At 42.9% G+C, this 25,516-nt stretch overlaps 2 protein-coding genes across 3 annotated transcripts in view; one reads left to right on the top strand and one right to left on the bottom strand.

Annotated features, from left to right (window-relative positions):
* The window catches only part of HMGXB3 (HMG-box containing 3), a 54,515-nt gene extending 40,997 nt beyond the window's left edge, over positions 1-13,518 (bottom strand). Inside the window, exons 1-5 of one of the 2 annotated variants that reach the window (XM_012451796.2) lie at positions 13,068-13,518; positions 9,301-9,439; positions 7,701-7,875; positions 3,123-3,620; positions 1,422-1,520 (exon numbers count right to left, since the gene is read on the bottom strand). In XM_012451796.2, the coding sequence (XP_012307219.2) occupies positions 1,422-1,520; positions 3,123-3,620; positions 7,701-7,875; positions 9,301-9,437 (909 nt within the window). In that variant the 5' untranslated portion in view covers positions 9,438-9,439; positions 13,068-13,518. The remainder of the gene's footprint in view (positions 1-1,421; positions 1,521-3,122; positions 3,621-7,700; positions 7,876-9,300; positions 9,440-13,067) is intronic. The other variant, XM_012451854.3, reaches the window with a different exon arrangement.
* Positions 13,519-16,844: 3,326 nt separating this feature from the next.
* On the top strand, positions 16,845-19,029 carry TIGD6 (tigger transposable element derived 6). The gene is given in 6 exon segments (XM_012452088.3): positions 16,845-17,312; positions 17,314-17,482; positions 17,484-18,412; positions 18,414-18,473; positions 18,475-18,596; positions 18,599-19,029. Coding segments are annotated over 6 exon segments (1,542 nt in total). The 5' UTR covers positions 16,845-17,184; the 3' UTR covers positions 18,733-19,029.
* The last annotated feature ends 6,487 nt before the right edge of the window (positions 19,030-25,516 follow it).

The following is a 25,516-nucleotide window of genomic DNA, read 5'->3' as shown; positions in this document are numbered from 1 at the left end:
CTCATTCCAAAAAAGACAATCTGAATAGTCCTATACATATTTTTTAAATTGGGCTTCCAGTTAAAAATCTTCTCATAAAGAAAAGTCCAGGCCCAGATGACTTCACTGGTAATACTACCATTTAAGGAAAATAAGTGGAGAAAATACTTCCCAAGTCATTTTAAGAGGCAAGCATTACCCTGATACAAAAAAACAGAGGCTGTAGAAGAAAATTCTGAACCAAATTCTGAGCAAAATTTTAGCAAATCAAATCCAGGAATCTATAAGAAGGATAATACATCACTGTCAAATGGGGTTTGTCCCAGGAATATAAGGGTGATTTACAATTTGAATAACAGTGAAGTTCACTACATAAGCCAACTTCTGGAAAATTCTTATAATACTCTCAATAGACACAGAAAAAGCACTTGACAAAATACAAGATCCATTCCTGATAAAAACCCTCAGAAAATTAGGAATAGAGGGAACTACCTAAACATGATAAAGGGCATGTAGGAAAAACCTATAGAAAAAATATACTTAATGATGAAGGACTGAATCCTTTCCTCTTTACATGAGTAACAAGACAAAGATGTCTGCTCTTACCACTTCTATTCAGCATTGTACCAGAAGTCTTAAGACAATATAATAAGGCAAGAAAAAGACGGAATTCAAATCAGAAAGGAGATATAAAACTGACATTACTTGTAGACAGCATGATTAACTATGTAGAAAACCCAATAGCATCTACAAAAGTTACCAGAATAAGTGAGTTTAGCAGTTGCAGAATACAAGCCCAATATACAAAGCAATCAATTGTATTACAATGTACTAGCTGTAGGCAATCAGAGATTGAAAATTTTCTTAAAAAATGCCGTTTATAATAGTGTGAGAAAAAGAGAAATAGGGATAAATCTCAGCCCCAATGCTGTCTGTGAGGAGAAAAATAACAACTGCATGCGAATCAAGAAACTTGAATCCAGTTTGACTTGTTTTGTAACCTAGCAGCCTTGAACAAGTCCTTTCTCTTCTTTGGGCCCTTTTCCTAATCTGTACGATCACAGTATTGAATTAGATCAGTGGCTGTTCATTTTCCTAAATCATGTATACTTCTTAAAATTTTATAAAAGTCAAGGAACCTATTCCAGGAAAAACGTTTGTATAAAAGTTGAGGTGAGCTCATGGATCCCATGGAGATCTATCCACAATCCCCTCACCCCCATTATGAACACATGGACCACATAATCCCTGAAACCTTTGCCAGTCCTCACATCCTGAGGTTCTAAGAAATCTCCTTGGACCACATAACCCTTGAAACCTTTGCCAGTCCTCACATCCTGAGGTTCTACGAAATCTACTTGGTCCTACAACTGGTAGCTCAGAAAGGAAAAAAATGCTTATGACACCCTAATTACCATCAATCCCCCACATACAGTACTGACCAGTTTGATGGAGGTGGGGTTCTCCACAACCGAGTAGGCAGGCAGAGGCAACATGATGAACTGTGTGGCTGGTGCAGAGGAGCTACTCTCACTGGAATCCTATGGGCAATGAAGAGGACAGTTTCACTGAAACAGAGTAAAGAACACCCAGGCCACTTGACACTGGATGCCTGGATCAAGTTTAATAACAGACAATGTACTCATCCCAATGTGCTTGTTAAAAGGAATGAATCTATGATTATCTCAAAAAGTTTAATTAAGAACAAAGAGAAAACTATTACCACAGGAAATGTGCTATCTTTATTTTACAGATGAGAAAACTAAGGTTCTAAGAGATTTAGGACTTCTAAGCTCACATAAGCAGTTAGTGAGAGAACCCAATTCTAACCCTTTCAAGTGTTCTTAGCCCCCTATTTACCTGCCTTAAACAGGCTAGTGGTGGTCAGGTGTGGTGGCTCATGCCTGTAATCCTAACACTTTAGGGGCCAAGGCAGGCAGATCACCTCAGGTCAGGAGTTAGAGACCAACCTGGCCAATGTGATGAAACCCTGTCTCTACTAAAAATACAACAAAAATTAGCCGGGCGTGGTGGCACACACTTGTAATCCCAGTTATTCAGGAGGCTGAGACAGGAGAACTGCTCGAACCCAGGAGGCAGAGGTTGCAGTGAGCCGAGATCGTGCCATTGCACTACAGCCTAGGTGATAAGAGCGAAACTCCATCTCAAAAAAAATGGGCTAGTGGCATGTTTCATTATCATAAACAGCACTGAGGCAACAAATAAGAAGGATTTAGATCTGGGACAGATTGAAGGGGTACTTGCTCTCTTCTGCCCAGGCCATAAGGACTACAGCAAGCTGGTCCTCTTAGCCTGAACAAAAAGACTCCCGTCTCTGAGAATGCTATCCTCTCCAAGGTTATAAAGGACAGGTTATATATTATACTACGGCACAGTAGCAGTTTCTCTCCACTTCTAGGTGATGAGATTATTGAGATCACTAAAGTGCTGCTTTCCCCTCAACTGAGAATGACACTTAGGCCACTGTAGAAACTTGCTTCCTCTTTCTCAGATATGAGTCCCATCAACCTGGCCTTGATGATAACTTCTTTCTTCCTACCCCATTTGTACCTAGGAAGACCTGGGTACCGGTCTTGTGTGAAAATTCTTGTACACAGTTCAGGGTGCCATTGTTTGCTGAAATAGTCTTCAGGGAGCCAGTGTGGTGGCACAAGCCTATAATCCTGGCTACTTGGGAGGCTGAGGCAGGAAGACTGCTTAAGCCCAAGAATGCAAGACCAGCCCGGGCAACAGAGTGAGATTCCATTTCAAAAAAAGGAAAATGGTCTTCAGAAAACATAAAATCCTGACTGATACTAATAGCCTGACAGATCCTAGCTTTGACTCATGGATAATTCAAATACCATTTGCAGCTTTCATGCTAATGTAGCTTACATACCATCTCATGTGAAGAAAATTCTGGCTAAGCTGGGCAAAAAGGAATTGGTAAGAGTGCCTGAGAAACCGTAAACAACTCTGGAGTGAGCCCAGGGGCAAGAAACATTCAAGAAAACTGCAGTATCAGTAGAAGTGCCACACCAGCACTCTTGACTACCACTGCTCTAGAATCATACTGCACGGTGCTCGCTGCCCTTTAAGTAACTCTAGACAAAGCCAAAGACATCAGTACCAAAGCCACTTACCCTCATGACTGTTACCACTGATACACTCTCCCCAACCTGGGGGTGCGGCACAGCCAGGCTTCCAGTGGGGAGGTCTGGTGAGCCGTTCACCAAGGTCTCTTCAATTACCAGACTTGTCTGGTAAGGCTGGTGGCACTCCCCTACTTCCAGGGAAGCCTCCTCTAGGAGCACATCCTGGTTGAGGATCTCTGAGGTGGCAATCTCCTGTATAGCACCTGACTGGGGAAGGGCTCCCACCTCCTCAGCCAGGGCCTCCACAGCCAGGCAATGCTCTGCCACGCCTGCATGGCTGGGCACTGTCTCTGGGGCAGTGTTGGACACAAGAGGAGGTCCTTTCGGGGACATCTGGTTCTGAGCCACACATAGCTCTAGCTGAGGGCAGCTTCGGTCCTCCTGCAGGCTGCTCTTGGGGATGATGATGTAATCTGAGCGTGGGAGGATCTTGCGGAAACCTGGGATGTCCGGAACCACAGCAGTCAATGCAGAGAGCTTAGAGTTCTGAGGATGATGAAGCCAGGAAGGGGGAGACAAGCAGAGATAAATGGACTAAGACCACATGGAGCACTTTTTTTTTTTCTGCAAAAGAGACTGGAAAAACTACTCTCTTGACCTAATTTAGATAGGGTCAGCCCCTGTCAACAGCAGTCATCTTCATCTGAATTACACTTTAGCCAGTATAGCTTGTTCACTCAATCACACAGGAAACAGCATGGATTGAACTCTGGAAAGGGCATTGGTCTTGCCATATGAAACTGTGAGCTGGAACCTCAGGTCTGGCATAGCCTTGAGCAAATCCTTTCCCTTCCTGAAGCCTCAGGTGCTCCATCTGTAAAACAAGGGAGCTGAATCTGGCAGTTTATGAGTTCCTTTTGAGCTTTGATACTTTAGGATTCCAAAGTAGCATAAGATTCAAACATCAGAACATATAATGTTCAATAAAAACCCAAAAAGAAAAAAAAAAAAAAGAAGAAAAAAAAATTCTTTAGAAAGAAAAAAAAAAAAAGAAAGAAAATCCCAAAAAGCATAAAATACACGTTAACAGGCTAAGTTGAAACTCAAGGCAGCAAGTAAGGATTCTAACCTTACTGGTTTTCCCCAGACTTACAAAGAAGAGAATGAATAGATCAAAAAGCTAAGGGGCTTCATGAGAAGCTTTCATGAGAGAAAATGTACATAGAAGGGGTTATATGATAAGGTCCTGAACATACTAAGGAAAAAAACATGAATACTGGCCGGGCATGATGGCTCATGCATGTAATCCCAGCACTTTGGAAGGCCGAAGCGGGCGGATCACCTGAGGTCAAGAATTCAAGACCAGCCTGACCAACACAGAGAAACCCCGTCTCTACTAAAAACACAAAATTAGCCAGGCATGGTGGCGCATGCCTGTAACTCCAGCTACTCGGGAGGCTGAAGCAGGTGAATCACTTGAACCCGGGAGGTGGCAGTTGCAGTAAGCCAACATTGCACCATTGCACTCCAGCCTGGGCAACGAGAGCTAAACTCCATTTCAAATTAAAAAAAAGTTAATATTAACAATGACCTAGTACTTTCAGGTTTAGAAAATGCTTTCAAACACATTATCTGATTTTATCTTAAAAACAACACTATTACGTTAGATAAGATTATTATTCCCATTTAACAAATGAGAAAATTAAGGATGAAACTCAGGGAGGTAAACTTTCCCTAAACAGAAAATTAGTAAGCAGTAAAGCTGGGACTCCAGGCCAGGTCTTTTAAGTATCAAGAAGGCCAGGTACTAAAAAGCACAGCCCTGAATGGCTAATTGGCACCAAGAAAAAGTCATTTATGTTTTATTTTTCAATTTAAACTTAAAGGCATCCAATAAGGAAAACAGAAAATTACAAAGTGAATAGTTAAATGAGACCTGAAATTAAACAGAACAAAAAAATATTTCAGAAGTATCTTTTAAAAGGAACACTAAAGTCAACTACAAAAGAATTCTTCAATAAATCAAAAGCAAGAAGTCGATGAGACTACTTAGGGCATAAAGGAAGCCCTCAGAAATGAAAAGTTAAAAGCAGCACTCAGATGAAACATAAAAGCAGATGGACTGAATCTTTGATGGAGCCTTTATTGGAGAGGTAATGGGGAAATGGCATTCTCAAGCCACCCTTTCAAGTATCCATGTTAGAAGAACAAGACTAAATGGTGGCAAATACACATAGCATGGCCTGGACTTCACAAAGCCAAGCACAGAGAAACCCAGGTGGCCTGAATGATATTCATTTTATAGATTAGGAGGCATAACACTGAAACCTGAACTTGGCAAGAGACCTGATGGGCTGCTGAGGAGACAGCATGCCACAGGGCTCTGACAGGCTCCCAAGGTATGCAGGCATTGAGGGTCTTACCATCACGCCAGGCAGTCTGGAAGAGGTCAAACACAGCACAAAAAGCTTTGCTCAGTCTTGGTATATTCCAAGTACTCAATAAATGGCACTTTTTCTTCTTATATGGTTGCTGAATGTTTAATCTACTAAAGGGTAATATTTATTATGTCAATATTATCAATAATTCAGCTAGGTGATTTATATTACCTATTTTAAACATTATGAGAAGACACTATTGCCATTTTACAGATGAGTAAACAAAGACTCAAAAGTTAAAATGGTCACTCTGCTAGTATCAGAGCTGACCTATTCATATTCTTGGTGGCAGTGGCAGATAGTGGTAGACACAAATAAGCAGGTAAATAAGGAAGAATCATTGCAGGCGATTTAAATTTTTTTAAAGGCTTGATAATAATCTACATTAGTGTGTAGTTTTAAAAACCAAATCACTTCAGAATTAGGTAGGATTTTCTTTATCATGCACAAAATGATTACTGGTGTGTGTGTGTGGTGTGTGTGTGTCACTCTGCTGCCTAGGCTAGACTGCAGTGGTACAATCACGGCTCATTGCAACCTCCATCTCCTGGGCTCAATTGATCTTCCCACATCAGCTTCCTGAGTGGCTAGGACTACAGGTGTGTTCCACATCTGGCTAATTTTTTTGTATTTTTTTGTAGCGATAGAGTTTTGGCATGTTGCCCAGGGGCTAGTCTCAAATTCCTGGGCTCAAGTGATCCTCCCACCTCAGCCTCTCAAAGTGCTGGGATTATAGGCATGAGCTACCACACCTGGCCTAGATTGCTGATTTCATTATAATAAGGAAATCAAAAGGAGTAAACTTTTCCTAGACTCCACCTTCACTCCACTACAGGGATTATTCTCAGACTCACAGTTAATAAACAAATCATCTACAGGAGGGAGCACAGAGTGGCATCTCCAAGCCTACAGGTAAGACAAAGCTCTCCCAGAAAAAAGAATGCCAGGCCAATAAGCATAAAATAATCTAAAAGACAGTGGCAGATGGGCTCCAGTAAGGAAAAATACAACCTGTTCTGCTATAACATAGTTGTTGCTGTTGCTCTACATTACCAAAATAGAAGTTACAGACAATCGTTTCTACTGAAATAAGGAGTTAAAGTTAAAAGGTTTCAGCCTGCAATAGCAAGGTTACTCTTCCTGCAGGAATTTCAGTTTAAAAAAAAAAAAAAAGGCCGGGCGCGGTGGCTCACGCCTGTAATCCCAGCACTTTGGGAGGCCGAGGCAGATGGATCACGAGGTCAAGAGATCGAGACCATCCTGGTCAACATGGTGAAACCCAGTCTCTACTAAAAATACAAAAAATTAGCTGGGCATGGTGGTGTGTGCCTGTAATCCCAGCTACTCAGGAGGCTGAGGCAGAAGAACTGCCCGAACCCAGGAGGTGGAGGTTGCGGTGAGCCGAGTCACGCCATTGCACTCTAGCCTGGGTAACAAGAGTGAAACTCTGTCTCCAAAAAAAAAAAAACAGCAGTTTATGCCATGACAGGGATACTCTCAAACAAACAAACAAAAACCCAGCAGTTTAAATAGGTGTCAGTGTATTTTGTTATTGTGAACTAGAAATCAGAAAATGCTGACAGACATAAATCTAAATGCTTCCTTGTTAGTCCTTTAACCCAAGCACCCAAAGCCTCAGTCTTCTCCATCTTTGGCTTTACTTGCATTTTGCTTTTAGCATAGTTTCTAATCACCAGTGCTAACAAAATAATATGGTACTGTATTACACAAGCAGCTCTATCTACCTCTAAACACGTAAGCCTTATTCCTGATTATAACTGATCACAGTTAGTACAATACAAATTACATTACATTCAATTTGGAATATGAAAACTCATGGTGTAGGAGAGATGCCTATATATACTACTATGTTAAAGTTACCACATTAAAGCTACTACATTACAGTAACTACAAGGGGCTCCAAGTTACACTAAAATTTAGAAAAGGAACCTAAGGCTCACTGCAAAAAATACAAAAAATGTCAGCTCCACGTATTGCTGCAACCAAAGAGGACAAGAGAGTGCAGGGCATCATCAAAATGGAAACAAGCAAGACCAGAGTCGAGAAGGATAAAATGATAAAAGTTCTCCTAAGAAAAGAAAAGGAAACAGAACAGGGGGCTTGGTTTCCCCAAGGCCTTCATCACTGAACCAATGGGAAAAGTAGCTGGAAAAAAAAAATTACTTACAGGATCCAAACCTTCCTTCTCGAGTTTGGCTTTCTCCAAGTAGTAACTCCTCTCGGCCACGCTGAGAAGTCTCCAACTCTCACTAATCTTCTTATTGATTTCAGACTGAGGGAGGTGGGGGAGCTCCTGCTGCACTTTCAGGTAGATGTCGTAATAGTACAGGAGGTAAGCAGACCTGAGGAAGCAATGACTTCTTCAGGCTTTCTGTTATTCAACCAGTAAGTACTACTATGCTAAGGTATGGGTAGTCAAGAGGTTGGTAAAACCTAGCTTCTCATTTCAAAGCATTTATCTAAATAGTGGTTGAAAGTCAACTAAAGAAACATTTAAATAACATCCTCAGATGCTGTTATCGTGAGTTATATTCTTATTCCTGATTATAACTGATAGCTGTCAGTGCAACACAAATTATATTACATTCACTTTGTAATATGAAAACTTGTCATGTAGGAGAAATGGCTATATAAGCTGCCATATTAAACTTATTACATTAGAGCCACTATATTACAGTCAGGAGTAACTATCCAGGAAGATAAGGGGCTCCAAGGGAGGAGGGGAAAATGAATGGTAAGGACGGCAAATGGCTGTTCTCCCTTCAGAAACTGGATGCAAAGGCTCTTTGACTGACTTTGCTAAAGATCACTTTTTTTGCAGGATGATTTTAAACCCAACAGAAGCAAAGAAAGATACAGGTGTCCTGTCCTGTCATTCCACTCTCAGGGAAAGCGTCCTCAAGGGGCTGGTTATCATTCACACTCTGTACTCCCCTACCCAGCATTTGATCACCTACCTGGTCAACAGCACCTCCCCAAGGATGAGACAGGAAAGCAAACAGACCAATTAAAATGACCAATGTTGGTAGTTTCAGCAAGTTTGCGGTATTCACGGTCAAGAGTGAGATTAGAGGTACAATTTGGATATTCTGTACAGATGTACTTGGTATTATTTCTGTGTGTGTGTGTGTGTGTGTGTGTGTGTGTGTGTGTGTGTGTGTGTTCTGAGACAGAGTCTTGCTCTGTCGCCCAGGCTGGAGTGCAGTGGCATGATCTCGATTCACTACAACCTCTGCCTCTGGAGTTCAAGCAATTCTCCTCCCTCAGCCTCCCCAGTAGCCAGGATTACAGGTGCTCACCACCACACCCGACTAATTTTTGTATTTTTAGTAGCAACAGGATTTCACAATGTTGGCCAGGCTGGTCTCGAACTCCTGACCTCAGGTGATCCACCCGTCTTGGCCTCCCAAAGTGCTGGGATTACAGGCATGAGCCATTGCGCCTGGCCTTATTTCTAATTTTGTAATTAATGCCTTGTTTTAAATGTTTAAATAACAACAATGGCATAATAAATAATGTAGCTCTTTTGTACCTAGCTTCTACCATCTGTATGGTACAATTTCCTGTGACAACCTGGAAACAAAAGCAAAGTCTAGCCAGTAATGGCAATGCTGGCAGAAATCCCATCACTTCCCACTACCCATTGCTCACTGCAAGACTTCAATAATAACACTCTTTTTCAAAGAGTCTTACAGTTTTCCTCAATGCAGCTCTCCAAGCAACTTCCGTTTATAAATACCAGCAGCAACCAAAATGTGTTGGCTAACCTGGGTTTCTTGGCCTTTTCTCCATGTATTTTATACTTTTTCTTCTTCTTGGGTGGCCCAGGAGAGGTGTAACAATAGGCTTCCTCAATTTCCTCCATCACGACAGTTACCTCAGTACCATCATATGATGCGTCCATGGCTAAAGGAAAGGAAAGTCAAAAATAAAGTTTCCAGAATCTACCCTAAGAGGGGCAGCAGCTTCCTAATCAAATAATCCCAGACCTCTGCCAGTGCCTTAAGGCTTAAACATTTCCCAAACTCAGTATATCCCAAGAAGAACCTGGGTTAATTCCAGAGCTCTACTACAGTCCTTCTGAATCATAATCTCCAGAGGGTATGGAAATCCACATGCTTAACAAATGCCTCAGGTGATTCCTTAGATCGGGCAAATGTGTGACCACTGGGTTAGAAAGGCTTTTCACTTATATTCACTTATATTCATGGGATACAGTACCCACCCACCCCTTTAACACAAAGACTTATTAGCCTCAAATTATAACAATTCTATATGGAAACAGGTAAAAAGAATGCTTGGCCAGGAATCAGAAGTTCTGGCCCATTCCTCCTATGTTTCATCAACTTAAGCAAATGTCTTTATAGTGATACACTCAAACATGTAGTAAAGGCCTATATGATTTCTTTACACTCTGCCAGCTTGTGCAATTTAGGGCAGGTGTTTTAGCTGTTTTTTGTTCAGCTCTCTCCCTCTCATGTACAAAAAAAGAGATGTCTCACCTACCTTCCCACAGATTTATAGTGACAGGACTCAAAGGATACAATAGACATAACTCTATTTAAAAACAGCTGGCTGGGTGCAGTGGCTCATGCCTGTAATCCCAGCATTTTGTGAGGCTGAGATGGGAGGATTGTTTGAGGCCAGCCTGGTCAACATAGCGAGACCCCATCTCTATTTAAAAAAAAAAAAAAATCTTTAAAAAAACGAAAAAGAAAATAGTCAATTGCTATACAAATGAAAAGATATTTTTTTTTGTTTGTTTTGAGACAGGGTCTTACTCTGTCACTGGAGTACAGAGTCTCAGCTCACTACAGCCTCAACCTCCTGGGCTCAAGCAATCCTTCCACCTCAGCCTCCTGAGTAGCTGGGACTACAGGTGCGCGTCACCAGGCCCAGCTAATTTTTTTTATTTGTTTGGAGAGATGGGGTTTTGGCATGTTGGCCAGGCCGGTCTCAAAATCCTGGACTCAAGTGATGTGCCCACCTTGGCCTCCCAAAGTGCTGGGATTACAGGCATGAACCACTGCACCCAGCTGGGTTCATTCCTAAAGTCAGATAATTGGCAGGAAAAAAAAAATGAAAGAGTTCATTTTCTATTAGTTTTTTTTCATTTTATATAATTTAAAAAGAATAATAGAGATGAGATCTCATGTTGTCCAGGCTGGTTTTGAACTTCTGGGCTCAAGTGATCCTCCCTCCCGCCTTAGCCTCCCAAAGCATTACAATTACAAGTGTAAGCCACCACATCTGGCTTCTGTTAAAGACTATCATCTGTGTCTGAGATGCTTAACAACCTGCCCAAGGCCACCAATCCCAAACAGGGACTTGATAGATTTTCAATTCAAAAATCCAACTCCCTGGGCCTTCTTTCATTATGCTATGCTGCTACCCATCTCTACTGGCAACCCTCCAAACCAGCACTGTTCAATAAACTCTGATGATGGAAATGTTCTACATCTATGCTGTCAAATATGGTAGCCACCAGCCACATATGGCTATCGAGCACTTGAAATATAGCTAGTGTGACTGAAGAATTAGTTTTAATTTTAAATGTATTTACTTTTAAGACAAGGTCTCACTCTCTCCCCTGGCTGAAGTGCAATGGTGTGATCTTAGCTCACTGCAGTCTCCACCTCCCAGGCTCAAGTGATCTTCCCACCTTGGCCTCCCAAGTAGCTGGGACTACACACGTGCACTAATTTTTAAATTACACATATCTGGCTGATTTTTAAATTTTTTGTAGAGATGAGGTCTCACTATATTACCCAAGCTAGTCTCAAACTGCTAGGCTCAAGCAACCCTCCTGCCTTGACCTCCCAAAGTGCTACGATTACAGGAGTGAGCCACCACCACACCTAGCCAATTGTAATTAATTTAAATAGCAACATATGCCAGGAGCTAGAAACAGCAAAGATCTAAACAATCATCTGACCAACCAACATCAGCTCTCTTGTGCTCACCTAAAAAACAGGGAATCTACTAACAGCTTTTATGTCTAGGAAAAGAGGCATAAAAACAACTTAATAACTAGTTCAAGAACAGTTAGTTTACTTGTAGCCAAGTTCTAAATTAGAATTTTACCACAAGTCTCAATCCTTGGAGGGAGAAAGGCTCCCAGAAACCACTTGAATTTTATGAGGGAAATAACACAGTTGTCCCTGAAAATCTGTCAGGAGGAAATTTGGAATTCTAGGAAGAGGCAGTTTTGGTAGTAAATATGGGACTGCTATGTGTAGTACAAAGCCCACTCACATCTCATTTAGACCTCACTCCACAAATCATAAGGTATAGTGAGCACTGCATGTGGAGTCAAGAGACCTAAACTCTAACCATATGATCTCAAGCCTATTCCACATCCTAAATTTCAACTGTTTCTGCTGTGAGAAGAGGATGAACCTAGTGGCTCCTAATCTTTTTGGAGGCAAGAATTCTTTTGACAATGTTGTGAAAAGTTAAAAAAAAAAAAAAAAAAAGCCCTCTCCTAGAAAGTGCAGACACACCGTATTTCACCTATAATTTTAAAGATATGCCCCAGGTTAAGCACACATGATTCCTAAGGTTCTTCCTAGGTCTCTGTCATCTCTAAATGATTCCTCTTCCCATTAAAAACTAAACTAACAAAGAAAAAAACAAAACCTACATTCTAACTGCCTTAGTGCAACCTAGGAAGAGAACATAGTCTACAACTTGGCTGGGTAAGCAATAGGCCAGTAAAGGATAAGGAAAGGAGGATTTCAAATCAAGGCTACCTGAGAACTGCGCTTTTTTGCCCTTAATTAACTTCTGGGTGGTTGAAAGCCTTGTGGAGAAGGGCAGTAACTGCAGGAGAGCATCTGTAAAGAATGGCATCTAGGGTACTAAGCACCCAGAGCAAAACGAGTTAGGAAACAGTCATTACAACCACCTTGGGCTGAGCGCAGGAAGAGACTACCCTAGGGTTTTGCTTGTTTTACTACTCTGTTCTAAGCCTGGGTCCAAGTTTGTTTTCAGACTCGAGGCCTCAGTATAGCAATGCAAAGGAAAAAAAAAAGAAGGCAGGTCAATAAATACAAAGGTTAAAAACCAAGGGCTCTGGAGGACAAAAGATCTGGGTTCTAGTATAGGCTACACAGTTTAATCGCACCAGCAAGAAGCCCTATGACCTTAAGCAATCTACTTACCCTAACTCTCCGTAATCAGCTGTAAAATAAAGTTAAGGTCAGTACTTGAAACATGCGAGACACTTTCACTGTCCCATCAGATCTTCCTCGAAATCTCACGAGATGGCCTTTGAGGGCTAAGCCATGGGCCACAGTTTGACTCTGGGCTAGCTCCTCTCCCTCATTCTGGGTCATGAATGAAGCAAAAGCCAAACCAAAGTCTTGCTCAAGCTAAGACGTCTAGGACGTCCGAATGTTGCATTTGGATTGAGGAAGGACACTAAGGTTCACTGGTCCTACTTTGTGGAAGAGTCAATAGAAGCTCAGAGAGCCGCAGCACCTAACTCGAGGTCGCCCAGCGGCCCAGCACGGCCTTTGAAGGCGGGACTTACCCGGAGGAGCGTGCAAGCCGCGCCGCTCACATTCCCGGAGGCGCTCGGCCCAGGGTCTCGACGAGGGAGATGGCTGGCGCACTCGCGCTCCCCGCTGTCGGCGAGAGGCGGCTCCAGTCGTGACAGCAGCAACAAGGAAGTGGAGGCGAGGGCTCGCGCGCGCATCCCGGGGGCTGGAGGAGCCCCGGCCCCGCGGCCCCGCCCGGCGACACACGGCGCGGAGTCGCGACAGCTCCTCTCGCTTCCCCTCCTGGGAGTCGCGATATGGGGTCGTGAAGGGCAAGTGTAGGAGCACAGGTTCGCTCCGCAGGCTCCTCACCGATGCCTGCCGAGGGCCCCGGGGGTCAAGCCCCGGGGAGCTCGAGGAAGACAGCAGGGACACGGACGTCACCGCAGGCAGCACCGGTTTAGCGGCTGCAACGGCAGCGGCAGCAGCACCACACCACGGATCGCCAGGGAGATCCGTCCCGGCGACCCTCGCGGCGCACCGGAAGCGGCCTGTGCGCGTGACTGCGTGCGACCCCTCCCGCATGCGCAACAGCCCAGCCCTAGCTGGTGGGGCGGACCCATACGCACTGCTTAAAGGTTTGGAGGGGGTCTGTTAAGGGGAACGGACTGCTTCCGGCCAGAGGTGCCGGGCGGAGGAGGAAGCTGGGGCTGCCGGCGGTGGGGCACCCTGGCCGGTCAGCCCCGGGGCCCTGCTGTGGGGCGTTCAGGTAACAGGGGCGGGGCTGTGCCAAGCTTGAGGGATCTAGGCCCCGCCTCACCTCTCAGAGCCTCGTTGGGCGCTGGGAAACCTACATTACCACCCACTCAGCACGGCGTTCAAGGCCTGATCTCAGCCTGCCTCAGTCCTTCCCTCTCATTCAGGATCGGTTTTATACGTAGTGCCGCATCAAGTAGTGCCTTCATCACTCCAGTGATCTGCCCTCAATCCGTCGCTCTCACCGGCCCACGGATAGTGTGATGGTAGTGAGTTCCTGGAGTGACTCAAGCTGAGCTGTATGACCGTGTGGAGAGAAATCAAATCCGATTGGATTGTCCTTTCTCTCCAGTGTCACAGATTGTCCACATATGTACAAGTTCCCGCACAACTGTCACTGTATTGCAAATGTGTTTCCAATCTACCTGCTTTTCTCCATCTGCCGCCATCACCAACCTTCTAGCCACCATCATCTCCAGCCTGGATTGATGTAGTTCTCCCCACATCCCCTCTACTATCTATTCTCCACGAAGCAGTCATTGATCGTTTTGCACTGTAAGTCTGACCAAGTCACTCCCTACTTAAAACCCTCCAATGTCTCATTCACTTAAAATAAAATTCAGACGTCTTAGCTTGACCAAGACTTTGATTTGGATCTTGCTTCATTCTTTATGTCCCCTTTCATTATCAGTAGTTCCCAGAACCGGCTACATAGCACTCTGTAGTTTTTGGAGTGCTAGCTTTGTTGTGAGCCTCCGAGGGTTTGAATTCCAGCCCTGCCACAAATAAGCAATATTAAGCATGTAAAGTGCTTGACAAATTAGGTTTACGCAGCAGATCCTCCCACCTCAGTAAATGGTAGCACCATCCGCTGGATTGCTCAGTGCTCAAACCAGAAACCTCGGTGTTATCCTTGACTCCTCCTTCACCTCACATCCAATCCATCACAAGGCTTGCAAAAACATAGCCCCAAACTGACTACTTCTCACCATCTCTATTACTGCTACTCTAATCCAAGCCACCATTATCTCGTGTGGACTCCTGCTTTTTTCTCTGATACCCTTCTATTCTTTACACAGCAGTCATCTCTCCTTGCTTAAAATCCTTCAGTAGCTTCCTATTGCACTCAAATTAACATCCAAACTGTATATGGCCTGCTGGGCTACCCTGCTTTTATCTTTAGATTTAGGGATCAACTTTACCCATTAGGTTCTCTGTCCTGCAGCCAAATGACTGTTTCTAAATTGTAAATCTGATTATGTCATTCCAAAAAAACCATCAAAAGCCTCTTAATGCCCCAAAAGCAAGCTGGAATCCTAACTAGGACTTCCTGTGATTTGGTCCTTGCTTTCTTCTCCAAAGACTTTCTTGTTCCTGAACAGGACATTCTATTTTCTATAGTATTTCATTGCCTTTCATATTAAATATTTCATCTCATGAGTTCCTACTTGTTTATTCTTTAAGGCCCACCATATTGTTCCCTCTTTGCAGTGCACTGCCCATCCATGTCCCACTCTAGTTGATTATCTGCACTTTTATGTTCCAATAGTACTCTGTAACCTCTATTATGGTTTTCACATAGTCTATTGTCTTCCCTGCTTCCCTGGAAGGCTCCTCAAAGCTGGGCACCATGCTGCATTCATCTCTGTATGGCTGGCATCAAGCATACTGCTTAACACACAGAACATGCCATGAATTGATGGATACATGTATGGAGATGATAGTAAAAATCTACCCTTGAGAAGGGACAGTCATAGCGTAAAGTCCCAGCAGATTCTCTTGTCCTTTGAGGATTCTCATGATAAAATGCCTACGAAGGCAATTACCCAGAACTGCTACTGCTGGGTCATGTTTTGTTGGACCAGCCTGGGGCAGGGGGGCTGTTTAATTTAAATTCTGAATACTTCTAGACAGGATACATTACCACATTCTCCAAATACTTTAATCCCTGTTTCAATCACTTATGCCACCATCCTGGTCCCTAAAGGCATTTGAGTTTGGAGAACCTATCTAGGATCCAAGACTTAAATCTGGAAGGACCCTTAGGCGTCATCTGGTCTTGTGGTTTGCAACCATGGGACACATCAGAATCACTCTGAGAGCTTTTCAAAAATATGTATTTCCTCATAGATTCTGATTCATTAGTTCCTAGGTCAGGCCTGGATATCAGATCGTGATAAGCCTTCCTGCTTGAGTCCAACTTCTTCATTTTAATATACGAAAACAGGGGCTGGGTGCAGTGGCTCATGCCTGTAATCCCAGCACTTTGAGAGGCCAAGGTGCGCGGATCACCTGAGGTCAGGAGTTCAAGACCAGCCTGACCAACATGGAGAAACCTTGTCTCTACTCAAAATACAAAATTAGCAGGGTGTGGTGGCACATGCCTATAATCCCAGCTACTCGCTACTCGGGAGAATGAGGCAGGAGAATCACCTGAACCCAGGAGATGCAGGTTGCAGTGAGCCGAGATCATGCCATTGCAAGAGGGACTGTACCATAACCTGCCCATCACTTCTGCCATAATCTGTCACCCAGATTATCAGCAACAGCATCCTAATATCCTAATTGGTCTCTTTGCCTCTTTGATCCACTTCTCACAAAACAGCCAAAGCAATCCTTTAAAATACCTGAAAACATCAGTGGATGTCTATTCCACTCAAAATACCAACTCTTTACCATGGCATCTTTGAATGGTCTGGCCCCCCACCTTTGTCATATACTTGGGGTCATGCAAATATTTCAGTTCCCTGAATACCTCAAGCTATTCTTGCTTTTGAGGTTTTGCTAATGCTATGTGTTTTGCTGGACAGCCCTTTTCCTATACTCTTGGAGATCTCAGCTTCAATGCCATCTTAGTGAGGACACCCCTGACCACCCTTTGTATAATAAGTAGTAATCTAAGTTAAGAAATCTAAGCTGCATGAACCTGAGTAGGCCCCTTCCCAGGGCCTTAGTTTCTGTGTTCATCAAAGAAGCTGGATAACTCTGGAGTATACAGTGCAATGCTAATTCCAAAGCTTTTTTCACTGCCTTTTATTTCAATCTATTTTCATGGTAGGCAGAGCAAATATTGTTATTCCCATATTTATGGAGGCTAAGAAAGTTTAAGTAAACTAGATAATATCCCTTATGTTTCAAACATTCTATGAGTCTTTATAAGTAGCCTCTACAAAAAGTCAGTAGCATGAATCCTATCTTCTCTTTACTTTGACCATAAATTGTCATTTCCTAATACAGTTTGTAAAAACCTGAACCATCTTTTAGGGGAAATCCATTATCTTTGTTTCCTGATAGGTACTCCATTTTGTCTTCTCAGTTTTCCACACATGTGGCAAAGCACTTCGAGGAGGAACCAGACAGCCCTGTTAGTTGTAGACAGCCCTGTTAGTTGTGGCCAGCCCTCATTCCCTGGAAATGGCAAACAAGGGGAACAAGAAGCGTCGGCAGTTCTCTCTGGAGGAGAAAATGAAAGTTGTGGAAGCTGTAGACTCAGGAAAGAGGAAAGGTGACGTGGCAAAAGAATTTGGTATCACTCCCTCTACTGTCTACATTCTTAAAGGATAGCACCAAATTTGAAGAAAAGGTGTGGGAGGCATCCGTGGGACCCCAGCGGAAAAGGATGAGGAACGCTCTTTATGACATTGATAAGGCTGTTTTTGCTTGGTTTCAAGAAATCCATGCCAAAAACATTCTTGTGACTGGTTCTATCATTCAGAAAAAAAGCACTAAACTTGGCCAACATGCTTGGCTATAACAATTTTCAAGCAAGTGTACGCTGGCTGAACAGATTTAGAGATTGCCATGGAATTGCTTTGAAAGCAAGCTATAGGGAAGATAGTGACAGGTTAATGAATGGTCTAGGAATAGATAAGGTTAACAAGTGGTATGCAGGGGAAATTATAAAACTGATTGCTGACTACAACCCAGATGATATTTTTAATGCTGATGAGACAGGAGTGTTTTTCCAGTTGCTGCCCCAGCACACGCTTGCTGCTAAAGGAGACCATTGTAGACGGGGCAAGAAAGCAAAGCAGCAGTTGACAGCACTCTTTTGTTGCAATGCTTCGGGGACTGAAAAAATGAGACCATTGATTGTTGGTAGGTCAGCCAGCCCACGCTGCCTCAAGAACATCCCTTCCCTCCCTTGTGATTACCAAGCCAACCAGTGGGCTTGGATGACAAGAGATCTGTTTAATGAGTGACTGATGCAAGTGGATGCCAGGATGAAGAGGGCGGAATGCTGGATCCTCTTGCTCATCGACAACTGCTCTGCTCATAACATGCTTCCATGCTTGGAAAGGATTCAGGTTGGATATCTGCCCTCAAACTGTACTGCTGTCCTGCAGCCACTGAATCTTGGCACAATTCACACCATGAAAGTTCTGTACGGGAGCCACCTTCTAAAACAGATCCTCCTCAAGCTCAACAGCAGTGAGAGTCAAGAAAAGGTGGACATCAAGCAGGCCATCGACATGATTGCTGCAGCGTGGTCAGTCAAGCCATCCACAGTGGTGAAATGTTGGCAGAAAGCAGGCATCATCCCTATGGAATTTGCAGAATATGACACAGAATCAGCAGCCAGTGAACCAGACATTGCCATTGAAAAGTTGTGGCACATAGTGGCTATTGCCACCTGTGTCCCAGATAAATTTCCAGGACTTTGTTACTGCAGATAATGATCTCATTCTCTCTCAGGACACAGAGCATCCAGGGCACGGTGGCTGGTGAAAATACCAGTGAAGCAGGAAGTGAAGATGAAGGGGAGGTATCTTTACCAGAGCAACCAAAAGTCACCATCACAGAAGCCATATCAAGTGTACAGAAACTTAGTTCCTTTCCTCTTGTGTAGGTGTTCCTGATGCCATTTTTGGACAATTAAATGGCACAGATGTATATTTAACGAAAAGAGTGACACAAACCCTTTTTGATTCCAAAATTACAGATTTCCTCCAAACAAAATAATGCAGGAATTTATTTCAGAAAATATAGTTTATAAGAATAAAGTTTTCTTTATAGGCTGTTGAACCAATTTAAAGCAATATTATTATGACAATATTCCAGTACTCTGAAATAGCCAGGAAACTTCCTTGAATGGGATTTGGAAATGGAATTTGACTAATATGTGTGTTGTCTTTTATTTCCTTTTTCTTTTCTTTTTTATTTTTTCCTGTCTCTGGTCCTTGATTCAAGATGTATTTTGATTTATCCAAGGGTTTCCAAACTTGTCTGCACATTAGGATCACTTGAGAATCCTTTAAAAATTCCAAAGCTCAGGCCATATACCAGGCCAATTAAGTCACAGTCTCTGGTGATGGGTCACAGGCATTGGTAGTTTTGTAGCTCTCCAGGTGATTCCAATGTGCAGACAAGTTTGGAAACCGAACCAACCACAGGAAAATCAAGTACACTATGGGCCTGAGTCCAGCTTCTTTCCAGTAAGTCTATCTCAGGGGCTTCCAAAATTTAGCTCACATCAGAATCACTTGGAAGGCTTGTTAAAACCCAGTGCTGCTAGGCCCACCCTCAGAGTTTGATACAGTAGACCTCAAGTGGGACCCAAAGATTTGCATTTCTAATGTATTCTCAGCTGATGCAGTCCAGGCTGCATGCTTTGAAAACCACTGGTCTATCTTTAAATAGGATATTGAGCCAATTTAAATAAAGGAATATGCTGGTCTAGCTGAGTTCTAGAACTTCTCTCTTTAGCTGGCCATCTGAATACTCCCCCATTACTAATTGTTTATAAAAGAAAAAAGAATCAACTGTTCTTACTCTAGAACTCTTTCTCCTTTCTGCCGATATACCAGAAGCACTACAAGACTTTGTTTTTTTTTTTAATTTTAAGAGATGGGGTCTCGTTATATTGCCCAGGCTGAAATGCAGTGGCTATTCACAGACATGATTATAGCATGCTACTGTCTCTAATTCCTTGCCTCAAGCCATCCTCCCAAATAGATAGGACTACTGATGCACACTACCATGCTGGCTTTAATGTTTTAATAGGCATTTCACTAATAGGGAGCTGGAGTACAAGGAAATACAGTGCATTAAAGACATAGGCTGGGCATGGTGGCTCATGCCTGTAATCCTAGCACTTTGGGAGGATCACTTGAGGCAAGGAGTTTGAGACCAGCCTGGTCAACACAGCGAGACCTCATCTCCAAAAAAAAATTTAATAAGACGTGGATACAATCTGGGAAGGAGGTTATAATAACAGAGAATCCTATTAATCAGAATCATGGTGGAGAACATACAGCCCAGTATGCCTCTCACTTTCCAGAAAGGGTGAGAGGAAGTTTCACTAGAGAGTTTATTAGAGAGTATTTATTCGTAATAAGTCAGATAAATGTCAGTTTCAATTTTTAGAAGTTTCACACAATACCTGCTAATGATGTGATGTCATTCCGCCCCCCCACCCCCACCCCCCGGCTTCAGGTTAAATTTTTGGATATTTCAGAAACCCATAGGAATTCAGTGATTTTTCTTTTTGTAGTAATTTAGTCAAAACAGATATAGCAGATTAATCATAGAAAGTATTGCTTCCGGCCGAGAGTGGTGGCTCACACCTGTAATCTCAGCACTTTGGGAGGCCGAGGCGGGCGGATCACCTGAGGTCAGGAGTTCAAGACCAGCCTGGCCAACATAGTGAAACCCTGTCTTAAAAAAAAAAAAGAAAGAAAAAGAAAGTATTGCTTCCACATTAACAACAATCATTGAAAAACAGCAGATGTTTAGATTCTTTTTGTTGAGACCAAGTTTTGCTCTTTCGCCCAGGCATGATCTCGGCTCACTGCAACTTCCACCTTCCGGTTTCAAGCGATTCTCCTGCCTCAGCCTCCTGAGTAGCTGGGATTACATGCGCACGCCACCATGCCAGGCTAATTTTGTATTTTTAGTAAAGACGGGGTTTCACCATGTTGGCCAGGCTGGTATCGAACTCCTGATCTCTTGATCTGCCCGCCTCGGCCTCCCAGAGTGCTGGGATTACAGGCATGAACCACTGCGCCCGGCCTTAGATTCTTTTGTAGTTTATTTTCGATATTTTTTTCTTTTAACAAACTAATTTGATCATCTGAATTAAAAGTACTGTACATATTTAAAATTCTTAATGTGGGAGAGGATAACTCTTCAGGCTAAGTCCTGTCGTTATATCTCTTTGTCAGCTTTTTAATTGTTCTCATCATCCTCTTGTGTCAAGATTACTGCCATAGTATCTAATTCCTTCCCTCACCTTTCCCCTGCAGTCCTTTCTGCACATATTGTTTGATCTACTGGCATCACACCATTTCCCCTGCCCAAGTGTCTGCAGTGGCTTTCAAATGCCTACAAAAAACTATTTAGCTGAGTTTTTGTATCCTCTATAGTTGACTACAGCCTGCATTCCCAACTTGTTAGCTCGGTACAATTCCATGTAGATAATGCTCCCTGAAGAGGCCATTGTCTTCTTTCACTGCCTACCTACTTCTGCCTGAGTGCCTTGCCCAAATGCTTCACCCTGCTCTCTACTAACCTAGGCCTTACTTTAAGAAATAACTGGAATCCTCTTACTTCCAGGCTTTCTTGGAGACTCCAGCAACTACTTCACCTGTTTTCCCCTCATCTCCTCCAAACTTCTTGTCTCTACCACTCAAACAGATGTTTTCTAGATGTTCTCTGGCTCTTTAGAATGTAAGCTCCATGAACACAGGAATCAGTTAACCTTTATAATCTTAATGGTGCCTAGGACTGTGCTGGACACATCACAGGCACATTTGTGAATAAATTGATAGACACATATGATGTGTCAAAGTCACCTTATTTTTAAAGCTATATTAAGCATTGATTCTACTAGAAATGGCTTGGAGATAAGGTAAGGTTTTACTCCTTTTAAAAGGGTTTGCAAAACTTTTCTATGAATATAGTTGCCTCAAACATAATTCCAATCCAGGTTATAATCTCTCTTCTTTGATAATGAATTATATAGAATATAATTTGATAAGTATATAAAGTATATACGATATATAGTTGAAGCCATGTCCCTCCACCAAAAAGTCATTGCAGGATCTCTTTTGGCTTCCATTTATACACACAGGAGTTTAGTATTAAAGAGTTTGTCTAAGTGCTTTGCATATGGTAGATGTTCAGTAAATATGTGCTTAAACTTGCTTTCTTTAAAAAACAAATTTAACATTCCTGGCTAGGTGCAGTGGCTCACACCTGTAATCCCAGACCTTTGGGAGGCCGAGGTGAGTGGATCATCTGAGGTCAGGAGTTTGAGACCAGCCTGGCCAACATGGTGAAACCCTGTCTCTACCAAAAATACAAAAATTAGCCAGGTGTGGTGGTGGGTGCCTGTAATACTAACTACTTGGAAGGCTGAGGCAGGAGAATCACTTGAACCTGAGAGATAGAGGTTGCCACTGCACTCTAGCCTGGGTGACAGAGTCAAACTCCATCTCAAAATAAATAAATAAATAAAATAAAAAATTCAACATTCTTGATTTATTTAATATATCATGATTTAGATCCTGGAAGATGGAAATCATCCAAAAAAAGAAAACTTTTGCAGTTTAGTTTACACAGGCTAAAACTTTGATTCTATTAGACATTGGTGGTTTTGGTACTTTGTTAAGCTAAAAGAGGTTGATATTATCCCTTGTCAGGCTTTCTGTGGCTTCTCCCTGCCTCTTTGATCATTCCAACCTCACTTGAGAGGCAACCCCACTTCTGCTCCAGTTGACTAATCCTCTCTGTAGGCCAACATACTAGGCCTAGGCACCTCCCTCAATTGTGTTGTCATGAGGATAAAAAGGTACACCTGGCACAGACTAAGTGTTCTATAAATGCGCTCTATTGTCATTCTATCCCTATTTGGAATGTAATGAGTACCATCTAGAGTCAGGCACCTGCCTTATCTGCCCTTTCTTCCACTAACACATCTTGGAGTTCAGTGTTTGAGAGCCACCAGCCTAATCAATAGATGAAAATTCAAGGAGTTCTCTGTGCCATTACTTATAAGGGCTCTGATTCAAAAGCAAGTAAGCTAAGATTTATTGTCTATTATACTTCAAGCATGGTTTACTTATTTTTTAATATTTTTAGTCAATTGTAATACAAAACCACAATAGACTCAGATAATTTAATTCCAAGGTTGTGGACCTATTAAACTGCTGTTCGTGCCACCTAAAGCGAGATTTCTCTTTAAAGTGGAATGTGGTATCATATTGTGGCCACCAGAGGGCACAGGTGGACTACATAGGGAGACAGTTCCATCAATTAAAGAAACCTTTGGAGCTGCCACTTGTAATTTCTCTGATGTGGTACAGATTGAGAAGGAAGGCAACAAGGAAAGAAGAGACATAGGATGTTGGACTTGTTCAAACAATTTACCTAGAAGTAATTGCCTGGGACCACCTAATCCCCTCTATTACATGGTATCTCTTCACTAGAGATTTTTTCCAACCTATTAATAATGATAGGCCAAGTTGGGAATGGTGGCTCACATCTGTAATCCCAGCACTTTGGGTGGCTGAGGCAGAAGGATTGCTTGAGCCCAGGAATTTGAGAGCAGGCTGGGCAACAGAGCAAGACCCCATTTTTACAAAAATGAAATTAGTCATGATTGCACCACTGCGTGCCAGCCTGGGTAAAAGGGCAAGACCCTGTCTCCAAAAAAAAAAGGCAAAAAAAAACCCAAAAGAAACCCAAACCAAAAAACTATAGGCTATGTAACTGATCGTGGATAGATACTCATGCTCTGGAAATGAGCCAGTATTGGGGAAATAATTACCCAACAAACACATGTCAAGAAGCTCGGTTAGTAGAGGAGATAAATGGCGTCTGGGGAAATGAGTGATAAATGTCATTTTAGAGAATATGCAAATAACGTATTTTACTCTATGAGTGGTAAATGTCATTTTAGAGGATGCACAGATATACAGGAGTATAGAGGTGAAGCCCAAAGGAGCCCCTGAATGAGAGAAGAAGAATTCAGTAGGAAATGTTGCCAAGGAAAAAGGACATTTGACAAGTCTGGGAGGAAAAGTAGGGAGTTAGGGAGACAGGGCTGAGAGGCAACTCCTGGCAGAAGAGCATATATAAAGGCCCGGAATATTTTTTTTAATGGTCCATTTGGGAGCACCTAAGGTCAGTGGTTGGTATGCCAAGCAAAGGGCATGCGGTAGAACAAAAGGCTGGAGATGAAAGCAAGGGCAGAGTTTTTAAAGTCTTGTGGGTTAGACCATTTATTTTGAACTCATCCTAAAGACACTGGAGACCCCTTCTACTTGCCCTGACAAGTAGCAATGATCAATTTTCTTTAAGTGAAATAATTGATGACTAGTACGGAGGCTGGATTGTAGAAAAGCAGATAAACTAGTTACGTTGTGGTGTAGTCCTGAAGTGAAATAATTAACACTGAGGGGTAGGAAAAATATGTTGGATTTGAGAGGCATTTACAAAATAAGATGGATTTAGTGTGGGAGTTGTAAACGAAGATTCATGAATTTTCAGGTTTCTGCTTAAGTGGCTGGGTCATGCCATAATCAAGGTATGTTACCAGGGGAAAGGAAGACCCGTTTGAGGGTCATGTTACATGTGAGATGTCTCTGGGCATCCAGGCAGAGTTGTCTAGTAACAACAGCCCTGGAGACATATATAGACAGATACACTGTTCGGCATTCTAGAATTGTTAGGCTAGAAATATTTTACTGGCAGCCACAGATAGCAAGGTGATTGAGCCCATACATGTGGATGAAGTTATCTAGAAGGGGCTTAAAATGCAAGGTGTTCAACATATGAGGGTCCATGAGCCAACCCTTTTACAACTGTATGTGTATACCTGCACATGTGGCTATTTCCCTGTGTTATACTTTCATCAGCCTCAACTGGATCTGAAAATAAAGAACTTAAGCAGTGGTGCTAAGTGAAGAGAGAAGAGGCCAAGGACACAAGCACTGAAAGGGCAGAAGGGGAAGCAGGGCCCTCCAAGATGGCTGAAGGAGATGCTAGAGAATGGCTGCGTGTACCTCACAGGGCTCTGGATCCTGGGTGCTGCTTACAGGCAGGAGTGTGCATTATGGTAAGACTGGAAGGACCCTTAGACGATTCAACTCCTGCACTCTGTGAGGTGGGAATGAGGCTGGGAGAATGCTCAGGGTTACTGCAAAAGGAAGACTAAAAACTGTCCTTAACCCTATACCCTCATGAATTGAGAGAGGCATAAAGGGGAGGACATTCTGGGAGAGGCTTCATGGCAAGTATAGGGTGAGGGCAGTGCTCTATTCCTTACAAAGTGTTGTGCTCCAGTCAGGAATCCACTCCTAGTTCTCTCACTTAGTCATCATAAGGTGTTAGCCTCTATTTACCGATGGAAAAAATGTTGCTTAAAGGTCACCTGCCCAAATTCAGAATTAAGATAGTAGTAAAACATGATCCAAAATTGGGTTTTCTGATCCCAGCACTGTATGGAATAGGAGTCATGCACGCCTGTAATCCCAGCATTTTGAAAGGCCAAGACAGGAGGAATGCTTGAGCCCAGAAATTCAAGACCAGCCTGGGCAACATGGTAAAACCCTGTCTCTACAAAAAATAGAAAAAAACTGATTATCGGGGATGTGGTGGCACACACCTATAGTCCCAGCTACCCAGGAGGCTGAGGCAGGAGGATTGCTTAAGCCCAGGTCAAGGCTGCAGTAAGCCATGATCAGACCACTGCACTTCTAACCTGAGCAAAAGGGCAAGACCCTGTCTCAAAACAAAAAGGGTC

Source organism: Aotus nancymaae, unplaced genomic scaffold, assembly GCF_030222135.1.
Source record: "Aotus nancymaae isolate 86718 unplaced genomic scaffold, 86718_ANA_hifiasm-v0.15.2.pri h1tg000064l_1, whole genome shotgun sequence".
In the NCBI taxonomy this organism is placed as follows: domain Eukaryota; kingdom Metazoa; phylum Chordata; class Mammalia; order Primates; family Aotidae; genus Aotus; species Aotus nancymaae.
Note: the sequence above shows the minus strand (reverse complement) of the source record. Positions and strands in the feature narration are given on the sequence as shown.